Source organism: Molothrus aeneus, chromosome 1 (genome assembly GCF_037042795.1).
Source record: "Molothrus aeneus isolate 106 chromosome 1, BPBGC_Maene_1.0, whole genome shotgun sequence".
Lineage (NCBI taxonomy): Eukaryota > Metazoa > Chordata > Aves > Passeriformes > Icteridae > Molothrus > Molothrus aeneus.
Window position 1 is genome coordinate 56,594,159 of NC_089646.1, and position 22,566 is coordinate 56,616,724.

The 22,566-nt window shown below is 38.1% G+C and overlaps 1 protein-coding gene across 1 annotated transcript; it reads right to left on the bottom strand.

Annotated features, from left to right (window-relative positions):
* Positions 1–7,722: 7,722 nt before the first annotated feature.
* CCDC201 (coiled-coil domain containing 201) lies at positions 7,723–12,697 on the bottom strand. Its single transcript, XM_066570001.1, has 3 exons — positions 12,595–12,697; positions 8,685–9,253; positions 7,723–7,809 (listed from the first exon to the last, which is right to left on the bottom strand). The coding sequence occupies exons 1-3, from the start codon at positions 12,695–12,697 to the stop codon at positions 7,723–7,725; spliced, it is 759 nt and encodes a 252-aa protein (XP_066426098.1).
* Positions 12,698–22,566: the final 9,869 nt, after the last annotated feature.

Here is a 22,566-nt window from a genome sequence, read left to right on the forward strand (position 1 = left end):
GCATTTCTACATGTAATGGGGAGAAAAGCAGACAGTACTGATGGAGAAATGGGAGATCCAGACCCAGACCAGGGCCATCATAGTCACAGCCAGTTGTACCACTTAGAGGGAAAGTGCCTGGAGGACAACAGCCAATGGTAATTAATGTGTATTGTTTTCTACCTTATCAAGTGCAACAGTGGATATTCTCTTTGACAGTAGATAGACTGGCTATTGAAAGAAACTTACTGCTAAACCAAAACTGGAGGAGCCCCTGATGTTTCAAATTCCTGATCTTTTCTTTTGAGGTTTTATGGAGACTTTTAACCTCTGTGAATATATTTGGCTCTTAGTACTTAAATCTTAAGTGTCATTCTTTGATATTTTCATTTTTAAAAAATGCTAATAAAAATAGGAATAGTCATAGGACCCAGACCAGAGTAAGTCAAGGGGTCCCTTTTCTCTGGTCAACTGTCCCTTGAAGGAGGAGGCCAAAACTGGTGACAAACATGCCAGAATTGTGCTTGCTAAAACAACAGGGTCTTGCCTGCAGGCAGAGCAGAAGACAATAGCCTGGAATTCTTAACAAGAGAGCACACAGAGTGATAAATGCTGTTAAAACAGGAGGACATATTTCTCTCTATCAATTAAAATTGTTTTTCACTTTTTGGCTATTCAATTCTGGTTCTTAGAAAAATAACACAGTTTGCCCAGCTGCTTTTGTCAGGAAATCTGTCCTTGCCTTTTGCCCTGGGGCATTTCTGATTTCAGCAGGATTATTTTTATTTTTATTTTTATTTTTATTTTTATTTTTATTTTTATTTTTATTTTTATTTTTATTATTACTACAGTAATGCCAAAAGTACTTTTTTCAGATTTCAGAGCCTCTACTGTTTCCTCAGATGTCATGAGACAGGACTCTGGGACTTCAGTCAGTTCTAGAAAGCCTGAGCCTTGCAAAGATTGCTGAAATCAGGTAGGCCACTGCTGGGAATCAGGTTTGCCTAAGCATTAGTGTCTGATAGTGTTGGATTTCACACTGGCCAAATTCCAGGCAACCATTCCCCCTTCCATGCCACAGCTGGACAGAGGAGAGCAAAAATTAAAGAAGGGCTCATGAGTTAAGGACCAAGAGAAAACACTCCAAGGGCAAAACAGGTTCAACTTAGAGGTACAAAGTGAATTTATTACTAACAAAATCAGAGAAGGATGATAAGAAGTAAAATAAGTCTTAAAACCACCTTTTCTTTCCCCCACCTCTCCTTCCTTCCCACTGAGAACACAGGAAGACCGGAGGTGGGGTTTTGGTCGGTTCGTCCCATACGATCTTCCTCTGCTCAGGGAGAAGGGTCTTTCTCCTGTGAGACTGTGGGATCCCTCTTACAGGAGACAGTTCTCCAAGAACTTCTCCAACGTAGGTCCACTCTCATGAGAAGCAGCCTACCGCACCTGCTGCAACGTGAGGCGCTCCCACAGGCAAACAGTCCTCCCAAAATGCTGTGGCATGGGTTCCTTCCTTCTAATGTAATTTTCTACAAATTCATGTAGAATACATTTCCCCTATGAGCTGATATTTTTCTCAGAGATAACTGTCTTGTGAAAATACCTGTTTTACAGACTTATTAAGTATATGCAAAAAAAGCATATAACCTGATATTTTAAAATATCAAGATCAAGACTTATTTTCCTTAAACTCACTGATTTTGCATTCTGAGAAACTATACTAGCCAGCAGACCTTTGTGGTGTCAAGAATCTGCTAAGGTGTTTTTGCTTCTCTTATTCATCTCTTCTCCAAATGTGATCATCATAGACTTTTCATTTTGCTGGTCTTACACAAAGAATTTGCTCTGTGGCTTGTTTTCTTTTATCAATTTTTATAATTTCCCAGTTGTGGCTAAAAATGTTCTACTGAATGTACTAGTAAAGGTCAGGATGCACTGTTGATTTGCATGCTTGCATCATCACCTTTGTGGTATAATTGCCAATCCTGCAGCCTTAGTGAACTTTTTCTCAGCTACCCTGAGGTATTCAGGATGCCATACAGCACTTCTTTCTCCATTATTCCAGTTCCACCCCTTCTTTTTTCTTTCTAGCAGTTACAATTATAACACATATCAACAGTTTATTTACAACATATGTTTTGTAAATAAATTTTTTGATTGTAATTGCAAGCCTTCCATCTTATTGCAGTGTCTTCCCTCTCATGGCTTCTTACTATTGCTGAGCTATGGTTTGTGAAGGTTTTGTGGTTTGTGTGATGTTTTTCTTCTAGAGGAGTAACAAATGCTAAAGCATCCATGACCTTTGCATGAATACTTTTCACACAACACCAATTTGATTTAAGTGCATGCCATAAGATGCGATGACTTGTTTGTGCTCTCTTGGCTGCCTACTTTGAAACCCATTTCACCTGGACATCTTGTAAGTGCTTTTTTTGGATCCAGTTCCTCTCCAAGTAAATTTGTCAGCAATCCTGCACATACTTTCTTTCCCATATTTGAGTTTACATCAGATTTCCATACTATAGAATTGAATTATTCGATCTCTATGAAGAGAATCTTCATTTTCCTCTCTTAGAGGTGTGAGATATTTCTTTTCCCCTATCAGTGCTGGCACCTCCTCTTTAGGAGAAGATGTAAGCTTTAGGAGGATGATGGTATCTGCTTGTGGAAGAAGGTCACTACAAAGGACAAACCTGCAATGACAGGAAGAGCTGAAAGCAGAAGACAGTTACAGTAAGAGATGTAGAGCTAGGAAAGGCCAAAGAATGAAGTAGAGAACAACAAAAGGGATCAATATGGCAACAACAGTAAGAAGCAGAAGAAATATGAAGGATATTTTTCCCCTTTCTTCTTTCCATTTCTGCTATAAAAATGAAGAAAAACAGGGGGAAAAAAACACAAAGAAATCCACAAAGAAATAAAACATCACAGATGCAGGACAGTGAGTGACAGAACAGTGATGCAAGTTCAACCTTATTTTTAATAAACACTTAGGCAACATGGAACTACTTTGATAGGTAACACGTAAAAGCACTGACTTCATAGTAAGGCTAGAAACACTGCCTTACTGCCTTGTGAGCCAGGACATTTGGTTTCAAGCTCCTATCTCACATGAGAAGGGGATTTGAAACACAATCTGTACTTCCAGAGTTTTGTACTGTGGGCTGCTGTTGAAATCAGATAGATAGAACTCCTATCTCACTGCTGTCTGCTACGCATCTTCATGCATATATACCATTTCATGATGGAGGGGTGGAGCTGCTGCATGTGCTGCAAAGCCACATGTATGAGTATACCCAGGAGACTGGCAACTGTCAAGTTTTACAGGATTCACATGCCTGTTGGGACTGGCTGCACTGCTAAGCACCATTTAATTGCATAGAAGCATTAGGTAGGTATATAGTAGTAGAAAGCCTGAGCAAGGTTTGGGCAGGGTGAGGGTGAGCAGCTCAGGTCCGCATCCTAAAGGAAATGGTAAGATCTCTGCCTAGTTCAAGTTTTTATCAATATTTGAAAATGTTCATTTGTTTCTAGTAAGTTGGAAATACTGAGGAGGGAGCTGTTTTAGTAGGCATGGTGGAGTGCATCAACAGATGGAGCTAAGGGAGATCTGTGTGTTTGTATGTCTTATAGAACAAAACACAACCAAGTACAGGTCAGTGACACTGTTGTGTGATTTATTACTCAGGATTTTGTCCATAACAGGAATGTAACTATGTTGTAACTTAGAGGGAAAAAAAAAACCAAAAAAACCCAAACTGTTTTTATTTAAAAGTTTCCCACTTTTCCTAGTTATTTTAAAATTTTTCAGCTGTGATGAGCAAAGGAAGGACCTAGTTTCCATTTGTCTGTTACATAAATCTAAAATATGTCAAATACATATGCTAAACATTTTTCTATTCAAACTGGCCTCCTACAGAAGCACTGCAGCTGGGCAGAGCACTCCCAGCTCTGTCAACAAGAGTACTACCATTGCTTCAGTGGGAACAAGGCCGAGCTCATAAATCCTGGGTGAAGACATTTCTGTCTCTTCCCTCTGTTCTTGGTAATGTTTTTGTTCTTCTCCCTCTAACATCATGCTTAGTCACCATCAGCAGGTAGGTTGTGTAATATCAGGGACAAGTGTACTGAAAACAACTCCATAGGTCAAGGTCATAGCTTCACTCCAAAAGGAAAAATACTGCCCTCAAAGAACACTCTCAATGAGAAGGCTGTTCTGAACTTACAAGTGTGTCCATGTTGCATATGAAAGTCAGGACAACACTAAAGCTCAAGAGCATGTTGCAACTCTGATTCACAATCATTCATGCAGGACAAGGGCTTTTTGTTTTACAGAACAGGATGTCCTGGGGATTCTCTTCTCATAAGGATCTGGTGTCTGTTGCTGATAACCTGTTTCAGTCTCAGCCAAAATCCATACTTAAGGTCTGTAATAATTAGGAAGGCTTCTTTTTTAGGGGTGTTGGATTTTACAACTCCCTTTAAGAATTATTTTTTTTTGCACTGTGATGATATTGTAATATAAATACTCATAAAGGAACTTCGTGCATGAAGAGAAGCACTAACCAAACAGTAATTTTGCCATTGTTTCCACTAGAGGATGAACATTTAAAAAGAGTGAAACTGCATACTAGTAGTGCTCCTCCCAGTGTCTATTCCTTTTAAAGTATACATACATAGTATGACAGAGAACTAGCCATATCATTTAAACTTAAAAATTTAATTCCAGAAGGGCTATGAGTCTGCTGAAGAAATGAAAGGAAGTTCAAGCTCTGGAAACAAATACAGAAAAAGAAGAGTTTGTTTGGTGGGGTTTTTTTAATTTTTTTTTCCTATGGACATTCTTACATGTGAACTATAGTTATAGCAGTATAGTTTTGTAAGTGCAATTTGATATATTTAGTTTCCCATTTTCTAGCAACCTGATTTTATAAATTAGACACAAATCTTTTTCTGAGAACACCATTCACTAAGGTCTGTGCTATATAGGGCTGGTTGAAATTCCTTGGGATTGTTACATGCAATTAACCATTGATACTGTGGTTGCAGAATGTCAGACAAATGTTGGAAAACCCCTGAAGAACCAGTTGATTGTATTGATATTCTCGTTAAATACTATAAGCAGTTTTATAACTTTTGCAAACTCATGAACACCTAAATTATTCCAAAACAAATATTACATAGTCTTTTCTATTTATTTTTTAACATTCTAGAGAGGAAATGGAAGTAGTTTGCAAAATCATGAGACCCCTTGGTTTTTTGCGTCTGTTTGCCTGATAGAGCTTGAAAACTTGGAAAGACCCAAAGTCAGTTCTGTGTTACCATTTGGTACAATTTGTTTTCCTCCACTGGAATTTTATTGGCACCAACTAGCTCCATGAACCTGACAGGGTGGTACCTTGCTCCCTGATAAACCTTCCCATCATTTACTGTGTTCTGAATTTCAGAAGTTTTGCATTGCCCTTGGAATGAAGCCAAAGATACCTGAGACATTGAGTTGCCATATTCCCTGGATTAATCTTGCATTTAATGTAGCCCAAAGCAGGGCTTTAGAAGGAATTTTGCAGCAACTACACCCCTGGCCTCCTAAGGTCTGGAACTTGTCCCACATGACCTTTCCACTTGGCCTAACATCACAGAGGGCATCAACCTAAGTAGACAAAGGCACTTTGGGGTGTGACAACAGAGTCCGAGTCTTGGCAGAAGACCAGTGTCAGATATCAGAGGGTATCAGATGGGCAAAGAATCTAACAGTGAAGAGCAGGCACTAAAGACAAAAGACATTGGTGTCTTATAAGGAAGGAAAGAGCTAGAGACCAGATTGGAGAAGACATTAGAAGACTGAGAAACTGGATGGACAGGAGCCAAGACTGACTTTGAGAGGCAACAGTGAAAAAGAAAAGCAGAAACAGTATCAAGACTTCCTGAGACTAGGATGAGAAACCTGAAGAAGGAGCAACTGGAACTGACTATCTGGGAAGGTACAAATAAACAAGAGACAGAACTGGGTCATTTGGATTAAGCATTGGGTCATGCAGCCAGATTAATATGTGCTTTTCCCATGGGTAGAGGAGGGTTTCACGCTAACCTTGCACTTGCCTGATCTTAGTTCAGCCCCTGGCACAAATCACAGATACTGATGAAATGCCTGCAGGCTCAGGGGGAATAGCAGCACATCTGCAACCATGCCTATTTTATCTCAAAAACAGCTTGGAATCTACACCAGCCAGGAGCTCTCTGGTTGCCAGAGGAACCTGTGGAGGCCAGACAAGCAGCCAGGGTAACACACACAAACAAATTCCAGAACATTAACTAAACTTGAAACCAAGTGAGCATTACTTGGCTTATGAACTGAAGGACACCATCACCCCACTGCCTGGCTACACAGAAAGCCAGGTCTGAGGATAAGGCTGTTCTCCTGAGAAACTCTGAAGGATTTCACTTCAAGAATCATTAGCAAAAACATCCTGATTCCTTTTAAATCCTGAGAGAGATTGTAAAACCACAACTCCACTCTTACATTTTGGAGTGTAACATAGATGCTATCGATTGGCCTGTCTCATAATGTTGGCATGGGACATACTTCCTCTTCTCTACTACCTTGGATATGAGATACTACAAGTTACAGTTTGTGGAAAGGAAATGCAAAAGTGTCCTTTGCGTCCATTCTTAACTGGCAGCTTCTTTAAATGGGACCTCTCCCCTTTGGGGTAGTTAGTGCCTGGAACAGCTGCAAAACCAGTATAAACCAGAAAAGTGCACATGCTACAGGCACACAGGTGCAGAAATATGTGTATGTAGGTGGTAAATCTGTTCTGGATTCCTGCTGCTGACACTCCATAGACAACTTAGAAATTTCTAAATAACTTTAGAAACTCTGCCTGTATAATCTAAAGATTAAATAACAGACAGCAGTAGAAATGAACATGATTGTTGTGCTTTTTGCATCAAATCTTGATTGATGCTTCAGAAAGTTCCTTTGAGTTAAATTATCATTTTGACAATACAGCTATCAGGTAAGACACCCTTCTTGATCTCCATGCAGCAGCTACAGAGGGAAAAAAGCCAGAAACCCCATACTTCCTCAAAACTCACAGCCAAGGATTAAGTATCTCCAATACAACAGTGAGTTGCATTTACAATTTAAGGCTGGGACAAACTGATTTTGAACCAAAACTTCAAAATAAGCGGTCATTAATTAGTAATCTCTAAAGAATTGCCTCCATCCTTGGTGCCTCTCAGTATTTCCTCATCTCATCAGGTAGCAGCAAAAACATTCAAGATTGCATCAGCTTTGAAAGTGATTCCCCTTTGGCTAACTAGGATTACACTTTATGTGGTCACTAGGACTTTGTCTAGTGACTTCTTATTAAGAAAGATAAATAGCCCTATAAGACTTAAATGCTACATGAAAGATTAAGGCCAAGGAGGGCTGTGTCAGGCTGAAGAATGATTCTTAAACATTAAGTTCTTCCTCCCTTCTTTGTTCTAGGCCTTTCATCCATTATAAATTAAAATTAACCCTCCTGTAGAGACAGTCTCTTCTTAACTCTCATCTTAAATTATACCTGGCTACTCCAGGATTTAAGAGGAAAGAATGACAAAACAAATAAACAACAGCAAAAGATCCTTTTGGAAGTAAAGAGGAAGCCTAACAGGCACTATAACAGAGTGTGATTTATTGGAACTCGCCATTCCCGCATGATGGATGTGACAGCAGTTATCCCACAGGTAGCCCAATCAAGCTTCTTCAATTGTCAGTTCATGTTTAGTTGCCTCCTCAATGTTTTTAAGTTGACGAAGCAGCCATTCTCTTTCTTTCTTTCTCTGTTACAGAAGAAAAAATATTGTTTAATCAAGCTAATCTATTCAGATACCACCTACTTTCAAAAACAAACAACCTACACAAAGGACTTATGACCCAACTCAATTTTGGCTGGAGTTTTCCGTTTGTTTTAAGCAAAGAAGCTTTTACTCTCAAAGCTGGCAAGTTTTCTTGACACACTCAAGAACAATATGATACAGAGAAAAAAACCAAAGCAAAACAGAATTTGACAGCTTCACACTGACATGACAACCTTCAGAGTCTAACTCTGCTGCCTTCCTATCCTTTCTATGGGCTTTCCACAAACCCTCAGCAAATAGAGTTTCAGAAAATGGAGTTTTCTGAAACAGACAACCAACACCTGCAGAACATCTGTTAATCTAAGCTTTTCCCAGAAAACCCTACATTAGTTAAAAGGACTGCTCACAAGATCCCGTTGCAATGACTGTTCTTTTTATATAGCACTACAATTTGGATTTAACAGAAAAAGGGGTAGATTAGTTCCTTAAGTTTGATCTGACTTGCTAACATTAAGAAACTTTAGAATTTCAATTACTGATTTCTTCCTATTCTTAAATATCCTCTAAAGAAAGATATATTAAAAAATATACTTTCCCACTTGGGTACACAATGAGTCATACGAGCTCACAAGCTGAGCAAAAAATGCTAGTTTGGAAGTTTGCATGGCATCCTGTCTGTGATTAGGAATGGTATCACAGGTTATGATGCAATTCATAAAGGGATGTCCTCGCAGCTAAAGTTATGGAAATGTTCCATTAGTAAACTATTCTCACTTTACTTGAGATAGCTGTATATATTCAGTGTTGGCAGAAGTTTGTGTAACTTAGCTATTGAATAACTAAATGAAAGTCTTTACCTGAAGAGTTTTATTAATTTTCTTCTTTCTGGATTTTGCTACCGGGGAGTCTTTTATCCCTGGTATTCCGGAAACAAGCCATAAGGGTTCGCTCTTGGGAGTTACTGCAGCATCCATAAATGCTCTGGTGGTAGCTTGAGTTTCTATGTTTGGGACAATCTTGTGAGCTGGCTCTTGATTTGATTCATCAGAGGCCAACACAGTGGAAAGCCTCCTTCTAGAAAACACAAGCCGAGAGCTTTGGCTTTTCTCTTTATTTAGTTCTTGCAAATCAAATGCTGTTGAAAGTGGTTTTGGGGACATAGGAGGGATGTATACATCAGCACGTACTAATGATACTTGAGATAATGATCTACTTAGATTTGATTTTGGCATTGGAGAGCCATAAACTCTTTTTGTGGCATCTTGGTCCTTGATTGACTGATTTGTCAGATCTATAGAAGATGGAATTGTTCTTGAGAGCACTGAGTCCACTGGGGTGCTGTGTTTCACCGCTCTCTTTTTCAGAGATCTTTTAACATTCAGAAAAGAATCATCTTCCTCTGACATCTTGAAGTCAGGTTTATTGCCTTAAGAAAATAAAAAGATTGTGTCATTGTTCACACTGTAAAAGATGTAATGTAAGCTGTTTTTTAGCAGCAAGCTGTTAAATCAAATCTGAAGTGTTTCTACTCTCATGCCTATATTCTGTCTTTACATGGAATTTATCCTTTATATAGATCAGTGTTTAGGCATTTAGAAGAGCCATATTGAAAACAGAACATGAGAACACATCTGGTCACATATCCAACACTTACTACTCTTCTCTCAGCCTTCTGCATGAGGAGCTCCAAATGTGCTAGAATTTTTAAAGATCTTTCATTAACTGCAACATCATTAAGATGGTGTTTCCTCCTTCCTGGTGTGTAAATAATATACTTTTGGGGTTTCAGCTGCTAACACTCTGTATGCAGATGGTGGAAGGACTACTGTTTTGTAGCAAGAAATCAAGTGCTCTAAAGAGATGGGCAGAGAATTTCTAGATTCACCAATTATCTCTTAATCAAATTGCTATTTTGTTTTCCTTAATTCCTTGAAAAGGGGCTCACAAACTTCTAATTCCCTTCTGTTACTTGACATTTATCTTACTTCAGCTGGCCCTAAGTTTGATTCTAAAAAATATATGTTCTGTGGAAGTCTATTTTCAACTGAATTTACAATGGCAAGCTTGCTTTTGCTACTAGCATTATCCCTATCCATTTGCAAACACCCAATAAAAAGAAACTCTGCTTCTTACACTTGCTGCTTCTTGGGCAGAAAAGCCCAAGATAAAGATATCTGATTTGAGATATAGTTAAGATAAGTATCTAAATCAGGTGAGCAGTTAGGTACTCCTAGTAATTGTTGTAATCTTTGCTTTCATTAGGTTGTTCAGATATTTCATGCAGGTTGATTGCCCTATATTCTAAGCTGTATATAGATTGCGGCCTTGTAAGGGCAAAACAGGACTACCATGAAGCAGGGCACAAGAAGACAGGGAAGTATATTTGCTGAAGCAAAAGGTATTAGTTCTCCATTCTTTGTCAATGTTTTGCACTTAGTGTCTAAGTTTTCTAGTGGAGTTTCCCATCCACTTTGTGTTTCTAAACACAGAGGCAGCAAGAGATAGGGCATTGATTCTTCAATACAGCAGAAGTTGGGTGTTTTTTTGTTTTTGGTTTTTTTTTTCCCTCACAAGGAGGGAAGTGTACTCCATAATAATTTTTATTTGGATACTCATTTCTTCTCTCACTTCTTAGCAGTGCTAGCTTGTGTGACATAGGCAGCATTCAGCCTACAGAGACTGCCTTTTTCCTTTTCTGTTTAGACAGATTGACTTCCTTTAGTCTTTATCATAGAAGTGTACATGATTAAGCTTAGAAAGGGAATAAGGAAGATTTTGCAGCCCAGCACTCCTCCCCCAAACCTGTCCTCAGCTATGTATTTTAACACTTTCCCCTTCATCATTAAATGGCCAATTAAAAGCTATTTCTTTCTTAAAGCAGTTTTTAACAATTTTTTTCAACCAAAGCTTTTGTAGAAAACAATGATTTTTTTTATTTCACATTTCTCTATGTTTTAGAAAGATAAATATGTATAAGCAACAGGTTTTTCTGCTCCAACACCACTATAGATAAAAGAGAGAAGTCTATTACCAACAGAGAAATAAAAACTATTTGAGAATATCAAAGTGTATCACAGAGAATGCATTTCACAAGAAATTTGACAAAATATAGCAGGCTTACCAGACCTACCAGGTTCTAGCTGATATCTTCCTTCCTTCCTTTTTTAGGTAATCTAGCTTCAGCTGCTACTTCCCTGCTTATAAACCTGTTCATCCTGGCCATCCTTTGCTACAAACACTCCCTAATTAACATGTTTAGCATTTTTTGGGAGCATCAACATTGCTTCTAAATGAATAAATAACTAAATAGAAATCTAGGATTATTTAATCATAGGAAAATGGGCTAGCCAACTTATCTATATGCTATATTTATTGGTATTTAATCTCTGCTGTATGCTGCCTATTTCAATCACAAAAATACTCTAGTGGTTAATTGGCTTCACATGGCTGTATAAGGCACATTGAGGATCTACTGCAAGATGTATATATGTTGATGGAGTATATTGCTATCTTGATGTTATTTTCTCACTGCTTTTCTTGTTCAAAAAATAAATGGGAAATTAATGTTAAAGCTGCCATGAAAAAGCTCTTATTTTAGGAAAATAGGAAGTGAGAATAAGCTGAAAAACTGTAAATTTCAGTGTGAATGTCATGGTGTTTGCAGCTAACAGCTGATGACAGCATTTTATCTTGAAGCATATGTTTTCAAAGTATCAGCTCTTAGATTAGAATTCCATTGGTTTGGAATGGTATGGTTTAGGTGGAGGACTGTAATTTTTATAAACTGAAAAGCAGCTGGACTACACCAGTCCTGAATTGCAAGTCAGCTCTGTGGTAGCTGACAGTAAACAGCTGTTATCACAATGATGTAGAGCAAGAACAGGTGTGAGGGAGCATGTGCACAAATTGTGGGGTGGCCCCTTTTGACAAAGCATGACCTGTGGACCTTGAAGCTGATGAGACAGACCTAATTTCACGGTTTTATGTGGATGACCTGGGGTTGTAGAGTGCATCTAGAACAGAGAGAGGGGCAAAAGCACTGATCTCACAGGAATTTGAACTTTTGGTTCCAGGGAGTCTGGGTATTTCAAACCTAATCATAAACCACTCTCTCTTGCCACATTAATAGTTTTACTATGAATAGAGAATTGGAGCTACCAGTTCAAAATTTAGAAGTAACAGTCTGTCAGTATATGGATAAAGTTGCTAGGCTTAAGTTATACGCCCCTCAGGAGCTGAAAGAGAGCTTGAGAAATGGAGGCACACTACAATCACATGGATTGCATGAGTAAATATCTTGGAAATAAATAGTCTGTCCAGGATAAGCTATTTATTTCCCAAACTCCCAGGGGAAGTTCCTACAGTAACATTTTGAGAATTAAACAAAAACTATTTTGAGATACTTGTGGCTGGGAAAAAAAAAGTCTCAGCCCTTTATAAACACAGACTAATCTTTACCTCATTTTGAATATTTGTAGTTAGTTTTCATACCTTGTGGCTTGGTGAACAAACCCACCAGGCCAGTCATTCTGTGCCTTGCAGGTCCAGCAAGCCAGTTCCTTATATAGTACAGAGCACAGTGATGTCTTGACATGGTGTCACAATGTTTGTGCTGTCCTGCTGTACTGTGGCACATAATATAACCTCTCCTAGCAGAGCAATGATGCAAACAACACTGAGCAGCATGAACCTGCATGAGAAGCTTTTTGGGGTGCTGAGAAAACTGACATAATTTCACTGGACTCCTTCAAAACCACATGGCCTTACCTCCCAGCTCGTGCTTGGCACTCCATGCTGTGCTTGTCCTCACTTTTTGTATCCTTTTCCGTGTAATCTCACAGTCTGCAAGTGCTGTCTGTAGCTGCATCATCTTTATGTCTACCTTCCATGGCCGTTTCTGCAAAACTCTTTAAAACAACTTCCCCCTTTTCTAAAAAGCCTTTTCTTTCTCTTTTTTTCTAGAACCTTGCTAAATACTCTGAAGAGACAAGAGATTTGTAAATTGTTCTTTCTGCTAATAATGGTTTATCTTACGTCCTACAGATACATCTCTTTATCAAGTGGTGGCAGGATGTTACAAAGAATAGGAAGGACATAACTGTACAGAGATAAGACAGAAAAGAGTCCAATATTAATTTAAGAATCAGAGCTCAGTAGAACATCTGCAGTGGTGATATTACCTTGGTCTCAGTGTATCTGTAGCCGTATTCTATACCTGAACAGGAAACACGAAAACTGTGGCTTGAGTGACACCTTGAAATCTTCTTGCATCTTTCAAGAATGACGCATACTGTGTCCTGCACTCAGACTTATTCATTATAAATAATTCCTTCACTAAATTTACATTCCTTGGAATGATCGTCTTTATCCTCAGCATTGTCTACTTGATATTTTGAACAATAACTTCAAAGGTTTGGATACAGCCTTTTGGCCTGTATTTACACACAATTCCTCTAATTTTTTTGCATAAAGCAAGATAGCACTCAATTCTAGCAATGTTAATATATATCTTCATATATTTATATCAAACTCCCACTGCTTTAGGTTTATGTCTTGAAAGATCCTTTTGTTGATCTCATTTTAGGAGATAATTTAATCTTCTTTCTAAATTTATTTTAAAAATGCAAAACATACTTAGGTTATTGCATTCCCTTAAATTAAACATTTTCTTAAATTTTTTACTTCCAAAACCAGCAAAAGCGGGGAATATAATAACAGGATAGTGTTTGTTCACATTTCAGCCCCTTCCTTCCAGTGCAAATACTTCAATTCACTTCCAAGAGATGGAATTTTGGGGAGGCTTCATCTGGAAAAGGGAGATAATAGAATTATTTTTCAGTTTACCAAGGAATAATATACACAGAGGGACAGAAATTGACACCTTTCTCCCTTTGTCTTCTGGTTTGTTTTGAGAGACTGCAATTCCTCAATTGCTGCTCTTTTAATTTCTTCATTTTCTAGTCTGAGGATGTTGCCAAACAGTTCTCCTGAAGGGAACTTGTATTCTGAACCAATCCTTAACTCATATGCTTCCCTAACATATTTTCTTGAATTGGATGTGAAATCTAGTTTGTAAAGTCACAAATCTTGCATAAGTCTCCAAGCTAGGTGCTCTCCAAGGGCTTGGTGCAGTCTTTCCTGGGCAGAACACTAAAAGGCTCTCTCCCTGGTCTTGCAACTAGTCTGATGTTTTTAGGCACAGAGGATGATTCCAAGTTCATAAAAAGAAATAGGAGCTGGTAAGTAGAACTCAGCATTCTACTCTGTCCTATGGTGGAATGATGCTCAAAGCATTATAAGGTAGAAGGAAGAGCCAGAGGAAGCATGGAAATGGTGGCGAGGAGCAAAAGGAGAAGGAAAGGAAGAAATTAAGAGAGGGACACAAATGTGAAAATGTTTTCCTAAATTTAGACTCACGTAGAAAGAATAAATTAGAAGAAAGATAAAAGGAGTGCACAAAACAAAAAAAAAACCAACCAACCAACCAACCAAAAAAAACCCAAAAAACCAACAATAAAAGCAAAACAAAAAAGCCCCAAGAAAGGGAAAGGATATAAAATTGTTTCCTAAGTGATTTTGAAGACTTGGGCCCAAATTACAAGCTATTTAAGGATGAAACTCCATAAAAATACAAATCTGATTCAAATCCGCATAAACTATTCTTCCTGTGTCTGAGTTTTGTATATAGGCACATCAATCAGGAGTCCTCTAAGAGTTGCTGATCAGACCAAGCTCCTTCATTTTCACTCAAAAGAAAATAGGAGTGAAACATTTTAATTGCTAATGCGAAGTCTAAAATGAGCAGGGAGCCTCATCATGAACTAACCTCTGCAGAATAGTGCCTCCTTTGGGACTGGAAAACATTATGGTACAGTGGGCAAATGGAGAAGTGATTCTGTCCCAGTAAGCTCCTTGGGCAGCCACAGATGTTGAAATGGAAACACTGCAACGCATTCTGTGGACTTTATCTCTTCAAGTATATAAAGCTGCACAGAGGGAACCAGTGAAACTGCACTAACTTTACAAAAGTGCCTCAGCACTATTTCTACTTATTTCAGTAGGAATTACATGTCTGCACACCACTGAGAATCCTGAGTTTTGTGATAGGGTAAATAGGGGGGATTAGCATTTTATCTGTCTATCTACTCTACATTTTAGAGTAGAATAGAAAATAACAGATTAGAATAAAAAGGAATAGAATATTTCAGTTGGAAGGGATCTTTAATGTTCATCCAGTCCAACTGCTGACACTTTAGACTGACCAAAAGCTAAAGGATGTAATTAAGGGTGAATGACTCTGAATGACTCTTAAACACTGACAGGCAAAGAGAATCAACCACCTCTCCTGGAAGTCTTTTCCAGTGTGTGACCACCCTCTTGGTAAATAAATGCTTCCTAATGTCCAGTCTAAACCTCCCCCAATGAACATGGCTTTGAGCCATTCCCCCATGCCCTGGCATTGGATACTAAGGAAAAGAGATTAGGACCTCTGTCTCTCCTTCCCCTCCTCAGGAATCTGTCAGGAGCAGGGAGATCATCCCTCAACCTCCTTCTCTCCAACCTAGACAAAACCAGTGTCCTCAGTGTAGCATGTCTGTCAGCCCCTTCACCAGCAAAACCTTTGCTGAAACATTCAGAAACCAAGGACAATATGAATCCTTTGTAGTCTGTTAAACAAACTTTTCAGTGCCTGAAAAGCTTTATGTACAATCTTGTTCTTCAGCAATTTTAAGGTTTTTGCCTTTTGGAACACTTTCTTCACATGTTATTTATATTATGGTGGTAATGTGAAAGTGGTACCTTTGCAAGTGTTGGAGGTTTCCATTTTTCATTGTGGCAATGACTTTTCCTGGACAGAGGCAAGATCAATGTCTGTCTACAGTGTTCAGGAACAGACTTACGTACAGCATAATTGTCATTCAATCTGATCATAGGAGCACCTCATAAGGAGCTGAGAGGAAAGCTTTAGGGAATCCTGGATAAACAGGTGTAGCGACTTAATAACCTCTCAGTAAAAAAATGGCTTTGAACTAGCAATACACTGAGTCATGATGTGTGCTTCAGGTTATATAATTCTACAGGTTTTGGTTATGACTGTTATGACTGGACAACAAATCCAATTTTGTGCATTCAAAACCATGATCTTGAACTACTTACTGGGTTTCATGGCTGCTTGTAAAGTCAAAACCTTATTTAAGTGTCTAAATTATCTTCCATATGATTCATTTCAATAGGAGTTTAAGGAACAAGGAGACTTGGCACTTTGTCTCTGAACCATTTCAAATAGTCTTAAAAGCTTTTTATATGGGTGTCGATATAAATTTTTCACTGAGGTCCACCAGTTGCCGGGAATTGGAAGTGGTATTCTAACAGTCAATTTTTTTTTCTGCTTTAATGTAATAGTAGGACTGAAGAAAGAAGTTCATTAGGGAACATACCTTTACATCTCAGAGAAAAGTTCAGTGCCACGTCCTCCCTCAGTTTAGACCAGCTCTGCCCTCAGATAAAGTCCCTTCCTTTCTATGTGAAAGGAAGATTAGTTTGTACACATAAAAAGATGCTACAATATGAAGATCAATTATGAAAGCTTAAAGCATTAAAAATGGTTGCCTCTCTTTGTTAAATAAGGTTATAATACACAAGTAGCCAGTCTAAAACCATTGTGGGGGATGTAAAATTGAAAAAAAAAAAACTTTTTTATATAGAAGTCTGGAGGATCAATATTTAACTTCAAAAAATCTAATTATCTCTGTAGTAAGAAGTCAGGTGTACTTTAATAGACGTAGAGATCATTGACCTTGATAAAATCAATATGTTACCACTGCCTTTGTAATTGCGTCAATGATTCCTCTTCATTACACTCTTGTCTTACCAGAATGCCACTATGTGTTCTGTCTGCATGTTGTTTATTCACTAGTCAGTGTCCTATACACTTTCTACGTGTTTCTACATCCCACAAGTCAATCTGAGTTAATATTCAACTGAGACCTTTCATCAGTAACTTGCTGTGTCTTTTCTGATACAACTGCTCCTTTTTAATTATGGTGACAGAGCTGCTGAGGAGCACATAACAGTATCGCCAAAGTTCAATAAACATACAGAGTAACTATAGAGTTTGGGGGAAAACAGTCCGTGCTGCTTTCCTGACCTTTGGCAATAGTACGAGCCCAGTTTGGCCAAACAAACATCTAGCTTCAAATCTCTCAGCAACCAGAAAATGATGGATTTGTTTTACTTTATTACATCCAATAATAAACTAAAAGTGCCATGTTTGTGCAGTGCAGTAGCATGGCCAGACTGAGTATAGTCCTGTGCAGGAAGTAAGGCCAGGTGAATATAAATGGCTCTTTCTTGTGGCCTTAGAATTGTGCAGATGAATCTCCAGGTGGTCTAAGCTGGGGGTAAGCTAATTAATCAGTCAGAGTCCCTCTGACGTAGTGAAGCAGAGCACTTCTGATAGGGAAGCTCATCTGCTTGGTCTGTGATGGTGTGGTAATTTATGTTACACCATCTCTATGAAAGACATCATTGGCATCTTCAGAGTGTGCATTGTAAATGAAAAGGTTCTTGATAATGATTACTTCATCACTAGCTTCTTCCTTTCTAACTCTTTATGGCTAAATCTAATAACAGTTAACAAATGCCTGGTTATAAATAAAGGAACAGTGTAAGCCTGGGAGACTTATATTAATGCAATATTAAAAACTAATTTCTATTCTGAGCTTTGAGCCTGGAAACCTGTGCAAACTACTGCTGAAGTTGACAGCAGAAATAATCTACACAAGACTGAATATTAGGATCAGACCAGGATTCCTAAGCAGCCCGACTATGCCTCAAGATCCCCATTCTTAAATGCTCTCTTGATAGTTCAGAGGGTTTCATAAGAGCCAAAAATGTCACAGACAATCTCTAATACATGGCTGACTTTACAGCTATGACTCTTTTTTTCCACCATAATGGCCCAAAGAAGAATATGGTCCATGATTTGACAACTGTATAATTGTTTCCTTCCATTGAACATCATCTTCTTCCAGCAGAAATGGCATTAGGTGACCCACTGCTCTAGGGAATGGCTGCAAAACTGGAAGACTTTGACATAGACACAATGACAATGCACCAAGGTACACAATGGACAATGTACACAATGTTCTCATTTTCTATTCTCCCCTTCTGCCTGTTTGAAATCAACAATGTCCTCTGGTAATATTTTTGGACAAGAACCTCAGTTTCAGTCCTGGGTGGTTTATGCTATGGAAATGCTGTCTGGAATTCCTCATGTCCAAAAGTGTTACCAGAGGGGTAACACTCTAATACTCATCCTGCCTCATTCTTTAAGCAAAATGAATTCTCATACTGTCTCTGAAGTGATTTGGTTGTGTAATGAGACATGGCAGAAAAAAGTCTCCAAGTAATGACCTGAGTCATTAACATACGTGCCTGTGAGTGTACATATTTCATACACGGGGTATAAATAGCTCTGTGTGTATTCATGTACATAGAATTCCCCAAAACAACACTCAGATGGTTACACATTTATTATTAAGAGAAAACCTTAAAATACCAATGTGGCAGAATAGGTACAGTGAAGGTGAAGGACAGATTTTCAGTTTATTTATGTCCTTTTGACTTTAGTGAAGTAATTCCAATTTACACTTAGGAAGGTCTGGCCTGTCTTTCAGAAGGGAAGGACGAGGCAAAAAATGGCTACATAAGGCCTCAAACACTTCTCACTAATGTAAGGGCAAACCAAGAAGAGTTCCATCACACTCCCTCACAGGGCTATAATTCTGTACAACTCACACTTTGCTCTCTAACCTGCAAGAAAAACAGCAGGGGAGACTGCCTAGCATTTGGATTAAAACTCCTTGCATCTGAGCCCATGCTGTTATACATCACAGGGGACCTTGCATTTCCAAGGTATCTCAGGGCATATCTTCATGGACAGGAATGAGGCACCTGAGCACCTCTGCTTCTGCTCTGAGCTGGCCAGATGGGAGTCTGCTGTCATTTGGAAGTGGTACAGCAAATTACTTCGAACTACCCAAATTTAGCAACTCTGTTGTGAGGCATATTCCCTGACAAAACTTTATCAGTTGTAAAATCAATTTTAAGTTAACCTATGCAATTTTGCTCTCAGGTTGGCTCTGTATTTTGCATAACATAAAATGCCTACAAAATCTACACTTGTCCTAAATTAACCAATAATTTCTGCCTTGTGAAAAGGGAGAGATACACTTCCCCTCAGTGTCTTCTGGTCTGTGTGGCTGGTATTTTGCTGGTCATTGCATATTTACTTTCCTCTGCTTGCACAGTGAATGGTACTCTTGGCGCAAGCTGGCTTACACTGTGGTCAATGCAGAAAATCAACGAAACTCATAAGGGAGCTGAATTGGTCTCAAGAGATTCTTTAGTTCAAAGAAATAGAAATTCTAAAAGCAGATTTGCAGCATTTCTAGAGGCATGTTCATAGCCTGACTGAGAAGCTGTAGCTGGACCATCTGTCAGGCAGCTTGTTATATAATAATGAATACAACTTGATTTAAAAAACAAACAGAAAAAATCCCAAACAACCTCCTGCCCCAAAGCCAAACTGAAACCAAAACAACAATCTCATACAGCTGTTTATTCAAGCACTTTTTCCTTTATTTTTAATTTGATTCCAGAAATTATAATAGTGCAAACACTCAGTATAAAAGTTGCAATAAGAAATTTACATTCACATTTAACGTTTCAGTCCATTCACTTTTTAACATAAAAATAGGACAAATATTCAATTGCTCTTCTCAATTTAACAATCCTGAAAAAGACTGGAAGATACTCTACAATAATATATTTACATAAAAATAGACCCGTATTATTAATGAAAATTTATCATTAGAAGTTACCCAGTGTTAAGTTATTGTATTGTAGTATGTATATACATATACATATATATATAGTGTATAGCTTTAAAGATCAAAAGATTATTTATAGGTTCAGTGGGCTATAGAAGTTGGAATAATGACATCTTGACTTACTTGTTCACTCCTTAAAGTTAGGACTACCCATTTTACCTATGTAGATGTTTCTTTTGTGATAAAGTAGGCTTCCTCCTGGTCAATTTGAAGTCACTGGTCACACCCCATCTGACATGGCAGAGGAATAGACAGTAGAATAAGGCTTAATCGAAAAATTCAATAATTGTTGAAGTTCATATTTTCATTAATTTTACTGGGCTGTAAACAAGACTAAAAATTCCACTGAAAACTTTTATAACAATAAATACAGAGAAGAATACCTTGGTTTTCCCATATGTCTACCTGTGGCAAATAATGCTTTTTTTCCACAAAGTCTAAGCAAATATTCAAGCTAGTCCAGAAGCAGGGCAGAATTTGCTGCAAACATCTGCAGATTAAGTAGATTAAGATTCCTCTTTCACAGTCTTCTTACTGAATGTTCCAATTCAACCAACCTTATAGTACTCCAAGCCTGTATCTTTCCTCTAATATTTTGGTAAAGACTGGTTTCCAGACACAGACAACATGACTGCTCTTGAAATGGGTTAGCATGTTCTTGGTAAACTACTAGGGAACATGAATTCTACACCACACTCTTTCTTATCTGCGTCTCTTCTTCAGGCCCTTGAGCAGAGATGCTGCCCTGTTTGCCAATGGCAGATTGAAGCCTTATTGCCCAGCTTACTTCCAGCTGCTGGTGCCTGCATTCCCACCACAGAGCATGTTTATATGCCCTTTCAGGTTTGTTGTCACATGTACTGCTTCCTAACGAGATTATGTATTATGTATTTTTTTCCCCTAAACATCTATTATATATTAAAAAAATCAACTTTCTGAAAATGTATTTTCTTTTTGAAAAAGAAGTTTGACAACTATGTGACAGAATACCTGCAGAGGGAGATAGTAAGGCTGGCCTGAGTGTACAGTAAACACCTCAACAAAAATATAATGGCATTGAACAACTGAGGGTGAGTTAAGGGTAGAATGGGTACCAGTTTCTGAAGAAGAACTATTTTATGAGCAGTAGGTCATATTTTACATGCAAAGAAGATTTATGTGGTGTTAAGAGGCAGGCAGGTATGTCTAGCTTCATCTCCTCTTATTGCTATGATATTTATTATATTTAAATATTTCTAGGATGCTTAAAATTATGAATAAGCCTATAATGGACTCGGTCATTATGTGTAGGCAGACTAATTTTGTTCATAGAATGCAAGCTCTGTGTAGTCTTTTGCTTCCTACCTTAGGCTGCTGAACATTAATTATAAAACACTTCTAGATCTTTTCAGTTAACAGATTGGAGAAATGCTGAGCATCTTATTTCCAAGCAGAGCCTATGTACATATGCCAGCAGGGCAGAAGTTAACCTCCAGACAGCAGAGAGTACAAGAACTTACCAGCAGGATACAATTCAGACAGATGTTACTTGTCACACAAGTTTTAAAGACAAGCATTTTAAGAGATGGGTCAAATTTGACTGAATCTGCTTGAAACTGTGAAATGTGTGTCAGAATTTAACCTCTGTTGGAATTTCAAAGAAAATAATTTCACTGTTTAAGATTCTCTGTATTGAGTTAAATGTACTAGAAAAGGTAGCTGTTCTTGGATTCTAGTTTTTAGACAAGTAAGCATTGCTTTCATTCTTACTGTATTCTCAAGTATTTTTCAAAGCTACTTCTCTGTAACAACCAGGAGTTTGAATGCAGGAAAAAACCTCTCTGTTTGCTTTGTCTAAGTTCAGTTTTGTACAGATAATTATACTTGTACATGGGAGCAAGTTATGCAATCTCTTTTCTTCTTTGTTTTTCCTTATTGAGCCTTAGTAATGTTACTGTAAAGAAAGCAGAAATTCTAAGTGAAGAAGAATCTCTACTGTAGCAATTAAAAATACAATTATCATGAAGCAATTTTGATAGCCCAGATTTTTCATTTACATTTCACTGAAAATTCTTGATATATTGCTTGAATGGCATGTGAAATCTGTCTGAAACAGATAACCTTTGCACCATGTGCACTAAGGAGCAAAAGATGTGAGAAATCACCTAAGTAACTTCAATGTGCCAGCTGAAGGTTTTCATAACTGATGCCACTACAGACAGGTCTTGGATTAAAGCAGAAGGTCAGGCACTTGAAAGTAAGACATGATAGTGTGCATAACCATAGTAATTAAAGCCCACTTTAGCCCACAGCAAGAACTTTTTGTCAGCTGTTTTACCACCAGCAGGCTAGCCTACATCTAGCAAACCTGACAGTGCAGTTACAAGGTGTTTTGTAGAGGAGAGCAGCCAGCTTTGATAGGAGTCCCAAAATATCTGAAAATATTTTCTGCAGAATTCAGCTCGCTGTATGTGCTGAGCTTTCTAGGAAACCTATTCTTCTTCAGCTTGGGCCTGCATATACCTCCACAAACAAATGGAGCACTCCTTGCATTTACATAGCTGTACTGGTAGTAAACCCAAGTAGGAAAGGAATTAATAAAAAATCTTCACAGTGATGCAGCACTTTTTCTTTCCTTCAGTTTTATGCAGGTGTGTCATGTCAGATGCCACAGAAGGCATACAATGGGGATCCTAATATAAAGAAGTAGATTCTCCAGCATGAAGTAAGGCACAAGCTAAACCAAGTCCTTTCAGGACTTACACTATGTATGTTAACCAATTCGAATTCTAAGGTGCTTCCTAATGATCAAAAAATAGATATTAAAGGTGACAACCCCCAACTACTTCTAATAATTCCTTTTGAA

Bases quoted from the DNA above. Each gene is read 5' to 3' on its own strand.
- CCDC201 (XM_066570001.1), bottom strand. From the start codon at position 12,697: ATGATGCAGCTACAGACAGCACTTGCAGACTGTGAGATTACACGGAAA. The intron at 9,254-12,594 runs GTAAGGCCATGT...TATTTTCTTAAG, and splicing joins TGCCAAGCACGAGCTGGGAG to GCAATAAACCTGACTTCAAG. The intron at 7,810-8,684 runs GTAAAGACTTTC...CTTCTGTAACAG, and splicing joins AAATTAATAAAACTCTTCAG to AGAAAGAAAGAAAGAGAATG.